The following is a 17,401-nucleotide window of genomic DNA, read 5'->3' as shown; positions in this document are numbered from 1 at the left end:
AAAAAGGTATGTATTTATTGTCATAGTTATGTGTGTGAAAATGATGTTTTCCCTGGTGAAGAGTCATAACATTAGAATCAACTAACTGAGGTCCAATCTGGACTTTACAAGCCTTGAATCCTTTGCCAGTTTGAGCAGTCACCACACATGAGTGCATGTTCGACCAGTTGTCCCTGGATGAATGAGCTAATGTTTACATTCTTTCTCTTGTGCTCTTTTTGAAGGTGTTTAATTCAAAAACAGCAGAGCTCCTCAGCCATCACATGGTGGAAATCAAACAGAGCTTCCCCAAAGAAGGGTAAGTGAAAACACACACACACACAAAAGTTCCTGAAAGATGTGCTTAAAACTTAGAAATATTAGTTGTGATTTTTTTTTAATGTCCTTCTTTTTAGATGGGTGGAGGAGGACCCCAAAGAAATTCTGCAGTCGGTGCATGAGTGCATGGAGAGGACATGTGAAAAACTCACCCAGCTCAACATAGACATCACAAACATTAAAGGTATGTATACTTTAAGCAGCACTTACACATAATTTTCAAAGAGGTGATTGCGATCTAAGGTTTTTGGAATTTGTCCAGCTATCGGAGTGACCAACCAAAGAGAGACCACGCTGGTTTGGGACAAAGAGACGGGGGAGCCCCTCTACAATGCCATTGGTAAGGTTTTGTTTTTTGCTTTATTTGTGCATCAGTTCCATTTGTACTGGCTCAGATCAGAAATTTATTGTGAGTATAAAGGAGCTTTTCCTTCACCTGGTACCGGCTCAACTTGACTCAACTCAGCTCCACATGCTCTTGGTACCGGGTGCTTGGTTTTCCGCTGCAGATGGTCCCCTCTCAGTGTAGCTGGTTGTCATAGTGACACTGTATTACACTACTGTGATGTTGTCAGCAACCGACATAGTAACAATGGCATCAAAGGTACGCTCTTCTTGATTATTGATATGTGGCTGTTTTTAGTTAGTACAGTAACTACAGTAAAGTAATGGTCAGCGTTAAATAATGTTGCTTTTAAAAACGGTGCCTTCTTTGCTCCAAGACGTCTTTCATGTTGTTGCAGTGTCTACATGTCACTGTTTGGTATTGCCTCTGCCCGCTTGGAACCTCAACAGAGGTGATGCAAAAAATAGTACCACATACCAGGAACTATCTCAGACATTTGACTGATGGAAAAACAATTAAGGCAAGTCGAGTTGAGTTGAGCTGGTACCAGGCAGTGGAAGAGAGACTTTAGCTTAGAAGTGAACCACAGATCAGGTTGTTGGTGTTGATTGATTGTGGTTGCTGTGAAATAACCACATTGTTGTTGTTCAGTTTGGCTAGACCTGCGCACTCAGTCAACAGTTGAACGTCTAATTAACAAAACCCCAGGAAGGAATAAGAACCACTTGAAGGTGAGCTCCTCATCTGTTCCGTTAATTTGTCTATTTGCCTCATGTTTTTTCACTGTTTTGCTTGCATGGGATGGTAGAACAGTTTTTCAGTGTCAAACAGCTTCAAACTCCACAGGTGCTGGCAGTGGCTTTATTATCTTGATCTGGGCAGACAGCAGGTTAGGTGGACTGTTAAAGTACTGTCTGCCTCCTCATTATAGCATCATGCTGACCATATTTGTTCAAACCTTTTGTCAAGAGAATATGTTTTTACATGGTTTTTTTGTTATCAGTGTTTGCTTTTGTATGTTAAGGAGGTCATCTCAGTTGTTTATGTTATAAAATAGCTCTTATTTAATCTTTATAGTTTTTTAATTCTTAATATTTGATATTGATTTAAGCACCTTGCAGTTTAAAAGCAAAAGCAGACTTCTGGTGTATCGTTGTTAGCAGCGCTAGAAGAGTTGTCCTTGTCATCCTGTAGCATAAAACAGGGCTCCCCATCAGCACGTACTTCAGCGCAGTCAAACTTCGCTGGCTGATGGACAACGTGGCCGAGGTCCATGAAGCCATCGTATCCCACCGCGCCATGTTCGGCACCGTCGACTCCTGGCTCATTTGGGTAATCAAACAAATCCTTCCCGCCTCCACAGCTGTGTAGCTGTTATTCTTATGACAAATGTGAAGTGGACAGTTTTTGTGGAAACGATCTTATTGTGGGTGTTTTTCATGGCTGTCTGACAGTGTTTGACAGGGGGCAAGTCCGGTGGAGTGCACTGCACAGATGTGACCAATGCCAGTAGAACCATGTTGTTTAACATTCACACTATGGACTGGGACCCAGAGCTGTGCAAGTATGACTGCTGCTTTCTAATTCCACTGTGCTATCAGGTATTTGAAAAACATCTCGGACATAGACGACTTTTTAGCTCTCAAATTCATGCAGTAGTCATTAGTACATTTTAGTTGTTTTTTTTTTTTTTTAATTATATTAGAGAAGAGGGAGAAAATAACACAGTCCACTGATATTGACCTCACCTTTATTCGATAAAGCCTCAGAGTAGTTTCACAATAGATGAACAACAGATAACATATAATTTACACAACACAGAAATGGTATGGAAAACGGAATGAGCTTTGTTATTCACAGGCTGTTGTCCTCTAATTTCCATCAGATATTTTGGTATTCCCATGGAGATCTTGCCTCGAGTGAGGAGTTCTTCAGAAATATATGGGCTCATGGTAAGCACCCATAAATCTGTGAGTGCCTTTCCAAGTCTAGTCTGCTTACAGTTTCACGTTAATACGTGTTTAAGTTAACTTTTTATTCTACTGATATCATTGCTGTTTCTGGTGTGACTCTAGTTTTGTGTTCAAAGAGTCAAATGTCTCATGCAACAGGCCACTAATGAGATAAGAGGGTTTTTTGTTTATTTAAGTGCATGAAGTTTGGCCCAGAAATTATTTTAGGCATTTTTTTTTTTTTGTGTGCCGTTGTCTTTCTTCTCTTACTGGTAGAAAATATGTTCTAGCTGGGTAAGTAATACTCACCGTTACTGTTTCAACTCATCATGCAAGGTACTGTAACACAGCCCGCCTCTCTCTGGTGAAAGAGAATGCACCCTCACACAGTGCATTTCCAAGATTGATGTGAAGCTAATCTTTCAGTAGCTCATGAGGCAGGCATTAAGAAATGAACAAATGGATGCTTAGTCTCTGAAGTAACCATGGTGTAAAACAGAACCAGTTTTTAAATATGTTCTCACTTGTCCTCCTTGTACTGGACATTCACTTGTACTATATAATTTGGGCAACTTCAGCAAACGAAACAAAAGTTCAAATGAAAATCTGTCCTTTTGGACTCCTCTGTCTCTCTCTCTCTCTCTCTCATATGGACCATGGAGGGTGGGCAGTAAAAAGTCAGTGTTTAAAGAGATGAAATAGGATTTAGAATCCCCAGTGAAAAGTGAGCCCTTAGTATTTTATATGTGGACAGTGTTGCTCATTTGACAGACAGCTGTGAACCAACTGTCCAGATGCAGCTGGGCTCCAAAAACCACATATGTATCAGGACAGCACAGACACAGTAAAATGGCTGTATATTTATCTTGTGTAGCTTTATGACAGACAGTACTGTACTATACAGTAAGTTCATTGGACATAAACATGTAGACAAACATATGCACTTCACTGGAAATGTACTGGGTGTTCCCTGTCCCTCATCGCCTCTGCTGTGCATGCTGCTCCGCTGCCCGCAGCTCTCCTGGCAGACCACCTTCCTCCGCAGCATCTCGTCACATCTCCGAAATCTCTTCACTTTTCGGCACAGTTTCATTTAACCATCATTTATCCTCTGTCTGTAACCATCTAACCAAATCGACTGTTTCATGGAGGAGTGAAGATATTTTCAGTGCCTTAGTTTCCCTCAGTGTGCTTTCATTGTTACATTATAGGCTTAATGTAAAGGTGTTTCATGCAGAAATAAACCAGGTATTTTTTTCTTCATGCAATCAAATTTCCTTTTGTTTTAAGTGTTGTCCATAGTGATAAATAAAAAGTGATAAAAATAGATGTTTTCCACAGATAACAGAATTAGTATTTGATGTAACTTATTGTTGTTGATTTATTTGACTAGCAGACCTGTTTGAGTTATTTTATTGATATTGCATGGGTCCAACATTGTTTTACAGCTAGAAACACAACAGATTACTGAAGACAAATACATTTTAAATGCTCCTTTTAATAAGATTTAATCAGGAAAAAAGTGTAGTTCGCTTATAAAACAGGACTTTTTTATTTTATTTTATTTTTTACAGAAATGTGGGGCTCTTTCAGGTATCCCCATATCAGGGGTAAGTTCATCTTAATTTTTTTTTTGTACAGAATTTCCTCCATGTATGGAGGTGTTGGAACCTGTAATCTGATGAATCTATGCATTCTATTTGAAACCAGTGTCTCGGGGACCAGTCAGCAGCACTTGTAGGACAGATGTGTTTTCAGGACGGGCAAGCTAAAAACACGTAGGAGTCTGTATGTTTGAAGATTTTAAGATGAATTCTTCTTTGTTACAAGATCAACTGAAGGTTTGATTTGTCATGTTTCAGGTATGGCACTGGCTGCTTTCTCCTGCGAAACACTGGAGCCAAGGTGCATTACTTAAGATTGGTATTTTAAACACTCAGATTAAAGTTGATATCCCTGCACACGTTGCTTACGGTGATATTTTTCGGTTGTTTTGCAGCCTGTAATGTCTGACCATGGTCTTCTGACCACTGTGGCATATAAACTTGGTCGAGACAAACCTGCCTGTTATGCACTGGAGGTACTTAAAAATACTGACACTAACATTCACTTTCGCAAAACAGCTGCATCTGTCAGTCTTTTCATAATATACAGTATAGCACTCTGTGTTTGTAATCTGTAAACTAAGTCAGTTGTGATATTGGCTTCCTGTCACCCATTTTCTAACATTTCCCTGCGCAACATGTGAATTGATAGATTTAGCTGCCTATTTTTCGTTTGCCGACCTCACAGTAGTTGGTGGTTACCACAGGATGTGAGGATCTTAAAGTTCACAGGAGATTATTTGTTTTTTTTTCCCCCAGGGCTCTGTGGCCATCGCAGGAGCTGTGGTCCGTTGGCTGCAGGACAATCTCGGGATCATTGGCTCGTCTGAAGAGCTTGGTACGTTTTTGATCAGATAGAAAGATTAAATGTGATGAGCAACTTCTTCAGGACTGTGGTGTCATTTGAATTTTTGGTGGACATAACATGCAGTTATATCCCTAAAATGTGCGTGTTTTGCATTTCTTTTTTCTGTGTCACTTCCTGTGCAGAGAAGTTGGCTGCGTCGGTCTGTACATCCTATGGTTGTTATTTTGTTCCTGCATTTTCGGGGCTTTATGCACCTTACTGGGAGCCTAGTGCAAGAGGGTGAGACCAAGAGTTCTTCCTTAGTGTAATAAACATCACTGGAATTATTCTCACAGCCTGTTGAAATAAGTCAAACTCTGTGACTCACCCAGTCTTTTATTTATTTATTTATTTTTTCTGCTTCACAGGATCATTTGTGGGTTAACTCAGTTTACTAATAGGAGTCACCTTGCGTTTGCTGCACTGGAAGCTGTCTGTTTCCAGACACGAGAGGTAAGCGCCCCTGTCCTCCTCTAGCTGGTCATCAGAGGAAAGTGCTGGGTTAGGTGCACGAGCTCAGCGCAGTGTGATTTTCTAACACATTTCTGAAATGCTTCTAAGGGTCACCTCACTTCTTTTGTGTGCAATACTATGACACAATGGTGTGAAAAGCTGAATTGCTATATTACTCAGACAGCTGTTTTTGGAGATGCATCCTGTTTGTGATTAGCTGCAGGCACAGTATCGGATTGATATTTGTCTGTGTGCAGATACTAGATTCCATGAATCAGGACAGTGGTATCCCGCTAACTCAGCTCCAAGTGGATGGGGGGATGACGTCCAACAGGCTGCTGATGCAGCTGCAGGCTGACATTCTCTGCATACCTGTTGGTAAGACTTACTGTTTTCTTATTATAGTTTGAAGTGTAAAGTGTGAATGCGAATCAAAGGGGATCAACAGGTACATGCCAGTTCCCTTACTTGGTTACAGGGAAACGTGTTTCCACACTGTGCATATGACAATAAACACTTGACAGTTGTTATCACATAGGATGTTCCATCGCTCTTCATCTTTGGACTGAAGAGTGAGGAAGGATTATTCTTTTCCTGATTGGATATTTATGTGAATAATCTTTTATTCAGGGAGAGGAGGAGAGGCTGCTAACCTCATTTTTCTTCAGTGACACACAAGGCAGAAAATCCCAGTGGGTCAGGTAGATTAAATGTGAGATATTACATAAAATCCACATTCCCTAAAACATTAGAGCTAAAGAATAATTTAATTAATAAATATGACGTTTTAATCACAAGTATTATATATTAATGAATTTGAAAACAGAGTATCAAATAATTATTACACAGAAAACATATTGTCAGTATAATGACTAATGTGAATTTTATTTTATTTATTGCAACACGAAATAACACATTTACAGGACAAAGGACGTAACATAGAAGATGAGACAACAGACATTAACAAAAGAGATAAAGGGATTATTAAATTAAGTTGATGTGTGTGACAAAGTGTGTTCTTCATTGTTGTGTGAAGTTTGGTGTTGCTCGGTGAAGGGTGAGGCTTTGTGAGGTTATTGTAGCTCTAGGTGATGTGTATGTAGTGTTTTCATTCAGTGGATAAAAGACTCTCCAAAATCAAACCTTCGTAGTGTGCTGATGAGAAAATGTGAATAATGAACTCTGGGAGTGATCACACTGGTTCTTCCACATAGTCCTGACACCCAGTGCAGCCCTCAGTACACTTAGCTGACATCACTGTGCGGTGCAGACATACAAGATGTATGATTAACATGAACATTGAGCATGTCAACATAGCAGTCCTTTAGCTTATAGATTGTCACATCAAACGGCTGTAGTGGTGTACTGGGTATCCCTCTGCCCTGCTGGTGCTGTGTACAATATGTTGTTTACGTGCCAAAGTGTAGTCCTCTTCAAAACTACCCCCAATTCTTTCCAGACTGTCTCTAAATTGCAAACTACTACTGCTAATAATAGGAGGTAAAGTGTCCTTGAACACAGTCAGAAATATTCTGACCTCTAAAACTTGAGTCATTTGTTGTTTTCAGTGAAGCCGTCCATGCCAGAGACCACAGCGCTGGGTGCTGCAATGGCAGCGGGAGCAGCAGAGGGGGTGAGCGTGTGGAGCCTGAACCCAGAGGACCTGAGTGAGGTCACCTCAGAGAAGTTTGAGCCTCAGATCAACCCTGAAGGTGCAGCGATCTGCAGAGAATGATGATAATCTGTTTGCTCAGCTTGGCCGTTGTTAAAATACAAGGTGTTTCTGTTGATGTGCTTTGCAGAGAGTGAGCTTCGGTACGCTCGATGGAAGAAGGCAGTTCAGAAATCCATGAACTGGGAGACAACAGAGCCAGTTTGTAATGGAAACGGTAGGCAGGAGCACACTGACACTGGAGCCAAAATTCAGCCTCAGAACAGACTTTAAACCCTAGAATATATATATATTAAAGGTTAAGTTCACATACTTTGAAGTGCCCATATGCATGATGAAAGGATTATTTGTAGCTAACACAAAATGCATTCCAATCTTGAACCAAAGCATAAAGCTTAAGGAGTCTGATACAGTCAGATCAAGTGGGCATCTTCCAGAGTTACAGTATTGTTAGTACCAGATGCTATGATTGCTGTGGAACTATCCTTTAAATGCACAATGCTGCAGGCTGTCCTATATCATGCTCAGGACTTAATCTGCAAGTACAGGATGTTTCTAATCGTCCAGCTGTTAAAGGACCGACAGACAAAACTTGCCAAATAGTGCTGATGGTTTCATGGAACAGTGCAGGTCGTTTATTTTGGATTCTTGTTAACTGACTGTTTCTCTCTCCCCTCCTCTGCGATGCCTTTGGTGGCTGCCTTGTTTTTTTTTTTTTTTTTTTGGACAACCAAAAGGTGAAACTAGTATCTTCAGCAGCGTCCCCCTGGGCTTTTACGTCATGGGCAGCATGTTAATGTTAATTGGTGCAAAATACATTGCAGGTCAGTGTCTGTATCAGTGATTTTGAGTTGGGGATGACTTGGTAATAGTTTTATTAATAAAAAAAAATTCTATGCACAATGATAAAGCATCAAGGGATTAATTTCTTAGTATTGTGTAGTTTCTCAAAATTTATAAAATGTTCTTTGTATATAAAAAAACAACAACAAATGGTGGTCAGTATGAATATGCTATGAGTGTTCCAGGAACTTGTCACACCTGCTACTGTATGTTTCAGTCATCCTAAAAATATCTTGGTACAAATCCAAGTATTTGTCATGCAACTGAGCTAATTACTGTTACAGTAGGTGAGTTTTTAAGTATCACTGATACTGGTGTTATTCAAATCTATGTTTACAGCAGCGATGCTGAAGTACATCAACCCTTCTTCAAATGAAACCACTCTTTCTTTATTTGTTCCTCATTAGGCCACAACTAGGGCCAGAGGCATTGGAGCGAAGAGTGGCAGTGGAGACAAATGGCGTCATGCTGGACCACCTCCTGTCCTCTTGGTTGCACAGACATTCCAGAAGACAGATGTTCCTGTTGAATCTTCGTGCTCACCAGAAAACCCAGACAAGTTTGAACTGACCTTCAAATATTGTTTAATTCTTGCTTTTTTGTCTGCAACAGACAAGAACGCATTAGACTTGAATTTTAGCAGGAATATGCATGCAGTATATATTTTTTGTTCCTTTTTTTTTTTTTTTTTTACAGTGGTGATATAGGAACACTGAGCTTGTTTATCTAGAAATCGTACTGATGGTAGTTCAGATCTGTGTTGCATTAATGTTTTAGTCACTTCACTGTTACCCCTGAACAGCCATCTTGTGACGTTTGTCTGACACTTTCCACTATGAGCTACGGAAGAATTTTTTAGAGGACTTTATATATTTTTTGTGTCGTGGTTGCTGTGCACGAACAAGAGCCTGTGTGTATGTATTTTCTACCATTTTGGAATCGAGACAGATTAAGGAAGTTTAAGTTATTTGTGGTGACAAGATGGTTCTTTGGTAAAGTCTGGAATGCTTGTAAACATACTGTACAGTAAAGGGCAGTTTTTGGATCCCTGTGTTGTATGAAAACACAGGGGTCAACAGGCACATATCTGTGTATGTTTCTGTGAATTGGACAGTAAAACATGTCCCACAGCTAGAAACCAACAAAACGTGTTATGGCACAAATGCTGAAGCAGCTGTTATCAAGTCATTTACTGTGTAGAAAACGTTTGTTTATCCCAGGAAGCTGCTTCATTCCATCTGCACACAGCTTCAGTTTTTAAGATGTTTCACTGTTAAAACATCCTCCTCTGTGTGACTGGGACAGTAACTGACAGCTTCCTCAAAACCTTTAAATTGCTCCTCTGGTCACAAGTCTTCTGGGTTTTTCCTCATTTATCAGGGGAAACTACTCACTTGAGTGAGACAGAACAGGTACTTCATTTAAGAAATTAGTCTTTGCACTTTCTAATCATGCATTTTTTTATTTAAGTGTTCAGTTCATGGAAGGTATGAAATTACTTTCCCTAGTGGATATTTATGAATAAATTGAATCTGCAGGAATCTTATTTAATAAATAAAAGTAGTGTACAACCAACAGTCACCAGAAAACTGTGACTGTGCCATGGTTATTTTTAACAAGGAAAACCTGTCACCACCCTTTTGTTGTCATGTGTGACTCCCTCACAGTGGAACATATTTGTATTCTTGCTTCTGTTCAAGTTCTTAACACAATGAAGGCTAATTTAACTGCAGTTTTGAAGTTTCAGATGTATTGACCTTTAAAGGTTTGGGTCTGAGGAGGAACTGATAACAGCAGGCACGTGTGTGTGTGTGTGTGAGATGTATAGAAAGCGGTTTTTACAGGAGAATAAATGTCATTGAAAATGAACTTGGGCTTGACTTTTCCTGTTGCACTTTGGTTTTACATTTTGCAAACAGAAGTACGTGGAATGAATGAATGAATTTCAGTCTGTATAACTATACATATTTGACAAAAAGCCATACTTCCAACCATTTTTAATAAGACACAAAGAACAAACAAACTAGAAAACAAAAAAGAAAATGTCACAGATCAAGCTGGTTGATATATTAAAATGTGGCTAACAACAAACCACCTTTCTGTTTAAAATGGAATCTGAACCAAGGAAAGAAATCTCGTGGCCCGTTAGATGTTTCTTAGTAAACATTGCTGAGTTGCTGTGCAGAGGGCAACATTTTTAACCATGAACAGAACTTCACAGCTCTACCAGTTCTCACGATTTGTGAGTTTCTTCAGTGGCTTTTTAAGAACTTTCCAGTCATTAGACAAACAAGTACTTCTGCAGTTGGGCTAAACCCAGACACAGCATTCCTTTTGTTATGGGGAACTCCTGACAAGCAGGAGTTCTTACCAAGGGAGTGGTTTGTGCAACAACAAGTGCAAGTTACACAATTCTTTTCATTTGAGGAGCAGGCTTCATCCTACAGCTGTTCCAGTAGTGCCAGGCAGCCTGACCTGTAACAGGTGTGCAACACTTTCTGTAAAGAGGGAGTACTTTGTATTTATTAACAAATTCTCATTCTAAAATGGAAACAAAAATGAAGATAGTAAAACACTTTTTTAATTATATAAGCTGCTTGATGCATAACTAATAGGAGATATTTGTTTATATACCTAAAACGCTTCTTTTTTCCTCTTGCCATATTGAACATCAGTATTTCAAATTTGTTCTGCAGTTGATTTATAAAAGCCGTATTGTTCAGTAGCTTAGCTTATGTTGGCAGCCAGTCGCTGAGCATATTTGCATATCAACTGACCCTCAGTTTGCTTTTCCATTTGAGGAATGGCCTTCAAACTGTCTGCTCATTTAATATTGGCTTGAATATGCCCCTTTTTTTGCACATAAGGATTTTTGTTTTCTTTCATATATCCTAATATTTTCTTATGTTATATTTGAATCAGCTGGAAATTTACTGTAAACCTTATGTGAAAAACCTTTATTGTAACTATCTAACCAAATCGACCTTTATTTTGAAACGTCTCACCTTAGGAACGCCATCGACCAGAAAGCTGTTCCAAGCGTGAGTCATTTGGTGTGGTGTCAGTTCCTCACAGTTCCTCCTTTGTGATTTTACGGTAAGAAGCACAAAGGTCCAGCCCAGTGAGCCAGTCGTACATGTTTTAATGTTTGTTTTTTTCACACCAGAGTGCAAAGAGTTCACAGCCATTTCCCATTTCAGGTGTGGCAGAGAAGAGTGACTTCATTTCCATTTGGACTTGTGTGTTAATAAATGATTCCTTAACATGTTGGATTCAAGAGGGAATGACACCAGAGGAAACTACTTTCTGTTAACAGGACCCAACTTCAGTGAGAACAGTGAAGGTCAGTTTTTCTAATAATGATAAACCAGTTTCACGAGTATGGAATTCTAGCATTAAACACTCTAATTGTCTTGTTGCTTAACATTTATGTCCACCTGTGTTGTTTTCAAGACACTGGAGAGAGAGAGAGTCCACCAAGTTGCTTTTGTGCGTTGATTTTTGTCAGACTAAGACTTAACAGCATGACAAAGTACTTTCTTCTAGCCAACCTTGTGCTTATCTTAAAGCAGTTATTTACAGTTGGCTTTTTAGCGAAGTTTAGCCCTAGGTGGGACCTCTGATGATTTATATTTCATTTATGACAAACCTCTGATGAAAGCTTTTTTTCCTTCAGACTTTAAGCAAAATTGCTTTAATTAATTGTTTTTGTGTCTTTCAGGTGTTCTCATCACTGATCCCAGGCCACCAGGATACATTCCAACTATGCACCACAAGAACGTGTTGAAAGAACTGTTAATGATGAGACGCCAGGTATTTTAACAGTGAACATGAAGACGTTTAACATGTTTTATAGCAGGAGTTGGATTTCCCAGAAAATGTTGCTTTCAAGTTTTTGAGATGGTGAAGGGAAATGTGTAGATCAGTGTTTAGTTTTGCTTGGGAGTATGAATAAAAATGTGAGTTTCTTGATAATGAGGAAGAAGTGAACATTTCTCCACTTCACTGATATAACAGAAAGCAAGGTATGCCATCACCAGTATGCAAATCATTTAAATCCAGTTCCAAAGTAGGTGTGTTTGGTACGAAAACAGACATTGAGATAACCAAACTTGCGTAAAATAACTCATAAGTTGAGCTGTAATAACAATTTGGACATGATTCTCTTTCAGAAATGGAACTGCTCTCACGAGGACAACAATCCAGAACATAAACTTAAATCTGCAAAACTTGACATGAGTCCTCATCAGATAGAGACGCCACCATCAGTGAACCCAAGCACCACCTGCCATGTCCCTGCTCTTGCTCCTGAAAATGAGCACAGTACCCTAAAACAAATGCAGCATTCTGTTCTGCTGGGACCAATGGCTCCGACTGCTGAAGTCAAAATGACTTTATTTCACTGGCAGATACAGCAAGAGGCACAGAGAGTGGAAGGGGTTTCTCCTGAGTTGTTGAACATGCAAGATGCTGACGGTGACACGTATGTATTGACAAAGAAGGGTGTAATTTAGATGTGACCCCCAACCAGGGGTCATTAGTTAATGTATAATAAACACTAAGCTTCCCTTGAACCTGAAAGGGTGTGAAAACAATGTAGAAAGCAAACAGAGAAGTTAACAAAAAGGATAAATAGTGGAAAAAGATTAAGTGATTGATAAGTGGTTGAAGTAGTAAGCCAAAAATAATATATAAACAGTAGGAACAGCTAAGCTAACTAGCCATACAGCTGCAATTGTTCTGACTGATGGATGAAAAACTGTTAGCTAAAACACAGACAGTGCATGGCTAAAAATAACGAATTAACAGTCAGCTGTTTCCCCCCCGACTTTCAGATTTCTTCACATTGCTGTGGCACAAGGTAGACGGGCTCTGGCTTATGTGCTTGCTGCAAAAATGGCCATATGTGGCACTCTGGATGTGAAAGAACACAACGGGCAGGTACAAACACTTAAAGTTGTATGTGGACCCTTAAAAAGTGCTAATGCCTAATATTTATTGGCTTTGTGCACCCTACTCTGCACACAGACAGCTCTTCAGATAGCAGCTGCCACCGATCAGCACTTAATTGTCCAGGACCTGCTGGCACATGGAGCACAAATCAGCACTCGGGACTTTTGGGGCCGCTCGCCTTTGCATGTGTGTGCCGCCAAGGGTCACTTTCTCAGTCTTCAGGTAACAATCAGTACAAGCTAAATATAGTGTAAGTGTCATTGATTCAACTTGAAAACAAGTTGATGCAGCATAATGATGTGGACCTTAATCGGTAATACTGGCTCCTTTGGTGAAGATCAGAAAGATCCAGAAAAACAAGCTTGCTGAGTCACTGGGTCATGTTTTTACCCACTGTGAAGGTTTAGCTTGTAATGTGCAGCTCATCGGCCTTGTTAATTTGTAACTGAACGTTAACTGTTAATGTGGAACATGCCTGTTATGTTATTCCTACCAAATGTTTGACACATCACATGACTCAAAAATTAAAAATAAACCTGACCATTAATCCATATCCTGCTTATGTCCCTGTTGACTCTGTGACAAATTAAATCAAAGTTAAACTTTGACTAAAGAGTGATATTTGTCTTGTAATAATACCTCTGTATAATGATATCTTGAGAACATTTGTAGCCTAGTTACTTGTTTGAGATTCAAGATTGTTTACTGTGCAGTAATATATTTTTTTTTTTTAGAGCCCTCAGTGGAGGTGGGCAGTCAGTTGATATTGAAATGTTCAATTACGATGGTGAGTATATTCTATTTTACTGAACCTGTTGTGATGCTAATATGAAATGTCTCAGTGAGTAAATGCCAGTGTTCTCTGTTACAGGCTTAACTCCACTTCATGTAGCAGTCTCCTCTCACAATGCTGTTGTTAAAGAGCTGAGGACCCTGGAAAAACCTTGTCTATATGAGGCCACGAAGGTGGAACAGAGGAGACGAATGTATGTTGAGTGCGTTAAGACTTTTCTGCTCATGGGCGCCGCCTGTGGGACAATGGTAACTATTACAGCTATTGGACCATGTTTTAGTTTTGCACTTTGAAACATGTTTCAGAATTCTCTTAAATGATTTTTGTTAAAGGACTATGTTGAAAAAAATGTTGAAGATTGACACAGAATAACTCGTGCTGTTAAATGGCTTTTTACAAAGGCCATAACACTTTTGCATCTGCTTTAAGTCTATGGTCTCTTCTTGTCTGATAAACCTTTGAACGGTGTATTTGCTCAAAGTGTGACCGACCAGCTTATGAAGGCAGAAGACAGCCAGTGACAGGCTTCAGTGTCAGGGTGTTACCCATGTAGAACCCGTGTAGCTTCTGATTACGTAGTCTGAGCTACACACGCTTGTGTCTGCACTACAACATGCAACATTACAGCATGTTATTCACATGTTTACAATGAAGAAGTGCCTGTTTCTGAGCTCAACTACACAAGCTCTGTTTTTGCTTTGCTGACTGCACCTGACTAGAACCTGGAGTGCAGGTGTTTTTTGAACAATGGATGAATTCATAGCAGACGTGGGTCAAATAAGGCACAAACCTCTTAGGTTTCCTTTGTTTTGTGCTTAGTTTTTTCATGCTAGGCTAAAACTAAATTTAAATGTTAAAGTCCTGATTACGAATTCAGCTGTTAAGCTTGTTTTTCTAGAGATTACAAAGCCATGTAGTCCCAACTGAAACTCCTTATTATTAGTGTCACTATTATCTCCCAGAAAGGTTGCAAAATGACCTGGTTTTCACACAGTTTGTTTTTTCATTGCTGCAGGATCTGAAAAGTGGACGCACTTGTCTTCACATGGCTGCTGAGGAGGCAAATGTGGAGCTGTTGAAACTGTTCCTTGACCAGTCAACTTCGCTGTCCATTGTAAATGCTAAGGTGAGTGGTTTTGTTGTTGCCTAGGCTATTCTGACATTGTGTGACATACTACACTGAAGTAAAAATAAGTTAGCTGTCTGTAAATTAAACTGTTTAGTTTTTAGCATATATCAAACTGGTGGCATGAAGAAAAATACTTTTGCACGTCTAGACTGACAGTTACAGTAAGTGTTTATAAAACTTCATGAGCTGCATGTAGTGTGCAATTCCCTGTGTATTTGTTTCAGACATTCAGTGGGAACACTGCCCTACACATTGTAAGCTCTTTGCAAAACCATACAACTCAAGTGGATGCGCTGAAGCTGCTCATGAGAGGGGGAGCTGACCCCGGGGCCAGAAACTTTGAGAATGAGCTACCGTCTCAGCTGGCACCTGAAGGACCCACTGGTAACAAGGTAGGGTGTGAATGATAACTGAGAGGCCTCTGAAAACACACTAGTGCAATGCAATTCTTGTTGCATAACAGGAAAATAATCACATTATCTTGCAAAAACGTTAATAAAAAGGCATTGTTTACCCACAGCTGAATTATCACTTCTGCTGTTTGCAGTGAGAAAAACCTAACCACTTAAGATGATATGAGTGGTTATAATGTGAGTTTTGTCTTTTTTTTCAGGTGCGGCAGATCCTAAAAGGGAAACATGTTGATGTTTAAGTGAAGCTCATACCACTGTCAGTCAGACAGTCCACGCTATCAGAATATTATTTGCCACAAATGAGGCAGATGCTGGTTGTTTCAGTGAAACATGCCAATTGTTCATTACCATGTAATGCTTAAATGAGTGCGTGTGTGTTTTTGTGTCTGTTTTTGCTGTTACTGTTGCATTCTAATTGTTTTGGGCATTAAGACGCAACTTTTGGATTCAGGGACAATGAGCCATCATGTTCTGGACAATCTCAAAACAGGTTTTTAACATTTATGGAGGAATTATGGGTTCAGATGATGAAGATTTTTAATTTAGTGTGAAATGATTTCACTGTTATACCCTCTTGATATGTTTAATGATCACTTGGGCTACTTGGAATATAAATGGAGTGCTGTATAACATTTAACATGTTATATGAGTGTCTATTCAGCCATGTGAATGGTGCCGCATTTTAAATAAGGGAATGTGTCAGGTGCAGGACAATGCCTTGAACCTCTGTCTGTGCTGTGAATCCCACACCCCAACCTATCAATAAAATCATAGTATAAATTACTCATTGTCAAGGTCATTCAAAGGCCCACTTCCAATAAAGGCACAGAGTAATATCTTCACCGAGAGAGATATTATCACAATGTGGTATAACAGAGATTCCAAATTTAATAATCAGCTAAATTCTCAATGCACATGAGCAGCTTTACTGGGGTTGTCCTGCACCAAATTAATAAAACATCGCACACCATAAGCTGCACAGTGTGAGAAAGTGCAGAGAAAAATTTGGATGATCTGTCCGTCCTGCCCTTGCCACCTTCAGCAGAGGGTCAGACTGTTGTTAAAAGACTCACATGGACACAGAGGAGGATTGGAAATGGATGTGCCATAAGCACCAAACTCCGTGCATATGATCCTAACACTTTTTACATTTACTGAAGTAATATTTTGAAGGAAGGACTTTTACTTGTAACACAGTAGCTTTCCACTGATATTGCTACTTTTTTGTTAAACAAACTGAGTAACACTGGACTGATTGATATCATACTCGGTTTTATGAGACATGCCGTGCTCACTGTAAGGAACTGTGCCTTACATGAGACAAAAAAAAAAAAGATACTTGGGAACTTTTCAGATAAAAAATGTAATGATGTCCTCCTTTTATTATGTACAGATTGCAAGAATATGTGCAGTGACATTTGTTTTAATTCTAGTTGGTTTATACATTCTTGTTTTGTTGTTGTTGTTTTTAGTCTGCAAGGTTTGAAATCAATGTAGGCTGCTGCTGTTCTAATTTTTATTATCTGATGTGTAAAAGGGCTTGTATATATGTATATGTATATATATAAAAGGCAGGTGTTCCTGTAATTTTTAGTTAGGTTAAAAAAAGAAATTAAAAGGAACAATTGATTGATTCTAAAAACAGCTGCTGATCATTTTTTTAATCAATACACCGACCACAAAAGTACCACAATTTATTAAGCATTATGGATATTACAAAATATGTACACTTTGTTCAGAGTTTTTGAATGTGTCAGTGCATTTTTATAGACTCCTCCTGAGCCAGAAAACATTTTAAAAAATTGTTGAATTTATGGAATTAACCACTGTTATTGTATGTTTTATTTTGGGGGCTTTTCATCCGAATGTAAGAATGAACTAGGAATCTTTATCAAGAAAATAAACACCATCTACATTTTAAAAAGGAATAAGAAACATGCCTTTGATTTAAAATGATTAGTCTAGTTTCAGTGAATATCATAAATGTGAAATAAAGCACAAAAAGTGGAGTTTGAAAAGTTCTAGGAGACATGAGAATTTCCCATTTAGCAATCAGTCTCTTCACTTAATTTCTTTCG

The 17,401-nt window shown here is 39.1% G+C and overlaps 2 protein-coding genes across 4 annotated transcripts in view; both read left to right on the top strand.

The window, feature by feature from the left end:
- LOC109971960 (glycerol kinase) overlaps positions 1–9,904 on the top strand; it is an 11,105-nt gene extending 1,201 nt beyond the window's left edge. The window contains exons 2-21 of one of the 3 annotated variants that reach the window (XM_020620531.1): positions 225–298; positions 396–502; positions 581–658; positions 1,316–1,395; positions 1,859–1,996; positions 2,119–2,228; positions 2,550–2,616; positions 2,893–2,910; positions 4,191–4,226; positions 4,327–4,394; positions 4,479–4,521; positions 4,616–4,696; positions 4,980–5,058; positions 5,211–5,307; positions 5,436–5,520; positions 5,778–5,898; positions 7,089–7,232; positions 7,323–7,409; positions 7,930–8,016; positions 8,443–9,904. In XM_020620531.1, coding sequence (XP_020476187.1) covers positions 225–298; positions 396–502; positions 581–658; positions 1,316–1,395; positions 1,859–1,996; positions 2,119–2,228; positions 2,550–2,616; positions 2,893–2,910; positions 4,191–4,226; positions 4,327–4,394; positions 4,479–4,521; positions 4,616–4,696; positions 4,980–5,058; positions 5,211–5,307; positions 5,436–5,520; positions 5,778–5,898; positions 7,089–7,232; positions 7,323–7,409; positions 7,930–8,016; positions 8,443–8,453 — 1,611 coding nt within the window. In that variant the 3' untranslated portion in view covers positions 8,454–9,904. The remainder of the gene's footprint in view (positions 1–224; positions 299–395; positions 503–580; positions 659–1,315; positions 1,396–1,858; positions 1,997–2,118; positions 2,229–2,549; positions 2,617–2,892; positions 2,911–4,190; positions 4,227–4,326; positions 4,395–4,478; positions 4,522–4,615; positions 4,697–4,979; positions 5,059–5,210; positions 5,308–5,435; positions 5,521–5,777; positions 5,899–7,088; positions 7,233–7,322; positions 7,410–7,929; positions 8,017–8,442) is intronic. The other 2 variants (XM_020620533.1, XM_020620534.1) reach the window with 2 other exon arrangements.
- Positions 9,905–11,027: 1,123 nt separating this feature from the next.
- nfkbiz (nuclear factor of kappa light polypeptide gene enhancer in B-cells inhibitor, zeta) lies at positions 11,028–17,396 on the top strand. The gene is made up of 12 exons (XM_020620524.1): positions 11,028–11,131; positions 11,236–11,378; positions 11,757–11,848; positions 12,208–12,518; positions 12,871–12,976; positions 13,064–13,210; positions 13,326–13,429; positions 13,723–13,775; positions 13,860–14,029; positions 14,797–14,907; positions 15,135–15,302; positions 15,524–17,396. The coding sequence occupies exons 2-12, from the start codon at positions 11,300–11,302 to the stop codon at positions 15,560–15,562; spliced, it is 1,380 nt and encodes a 459-aa protein (XP_020476180.1). The 5' UTR covers positions 11,028–11,131; positions 11,236–11,299; the 3' UTR covers positions 15,563–17,396.
- Positions 17,397–17,401: the final 5 nt, after the last annotated feature.

This window comes from Monopterus albus, unplaced genomic scaffold (genome assembly GCF_001952655.1).
Source record: "Monopterus albus unplaced genomic scaffold, M_albus_1.0 scaffold240.1, whole genome shotgun sequence".
Classification (NCBI taxonomy): Eukaryota; Metazoa; Chordata; class Actinopteri; order Synbranchiformes; family Synbranchidae; genus Monopterus; species Monopterus albus.
This window is presented reverse-complemented; position numbering and strand designations above follow the sequence as displayed.

Bases quoted from the DNA above. Each gene is read 5' to 3' on its own strand.
- nfkbiz (XM_020620524.1), top strand. From the start codon at position 11,300: ATGTTGGATTCAAGAGGGAATGACACCAGAGGAAACTACTTTCTGTTA. The intron at 11,379-11,756 runs GTCAGTTTTTCT...TGTGTCTTTCAG, and splicing joins CTTCAGTGAGAACAGTGAAG to GTGTTCTCATCACTGATCCC. The intron at 11,849-12,207 runs GTATTTTAACAG...ATTCTCTTTCAG, and splicing joins TGTTAATGATGAGACGCCAG to AAATGGAACTGCTCTCACGA.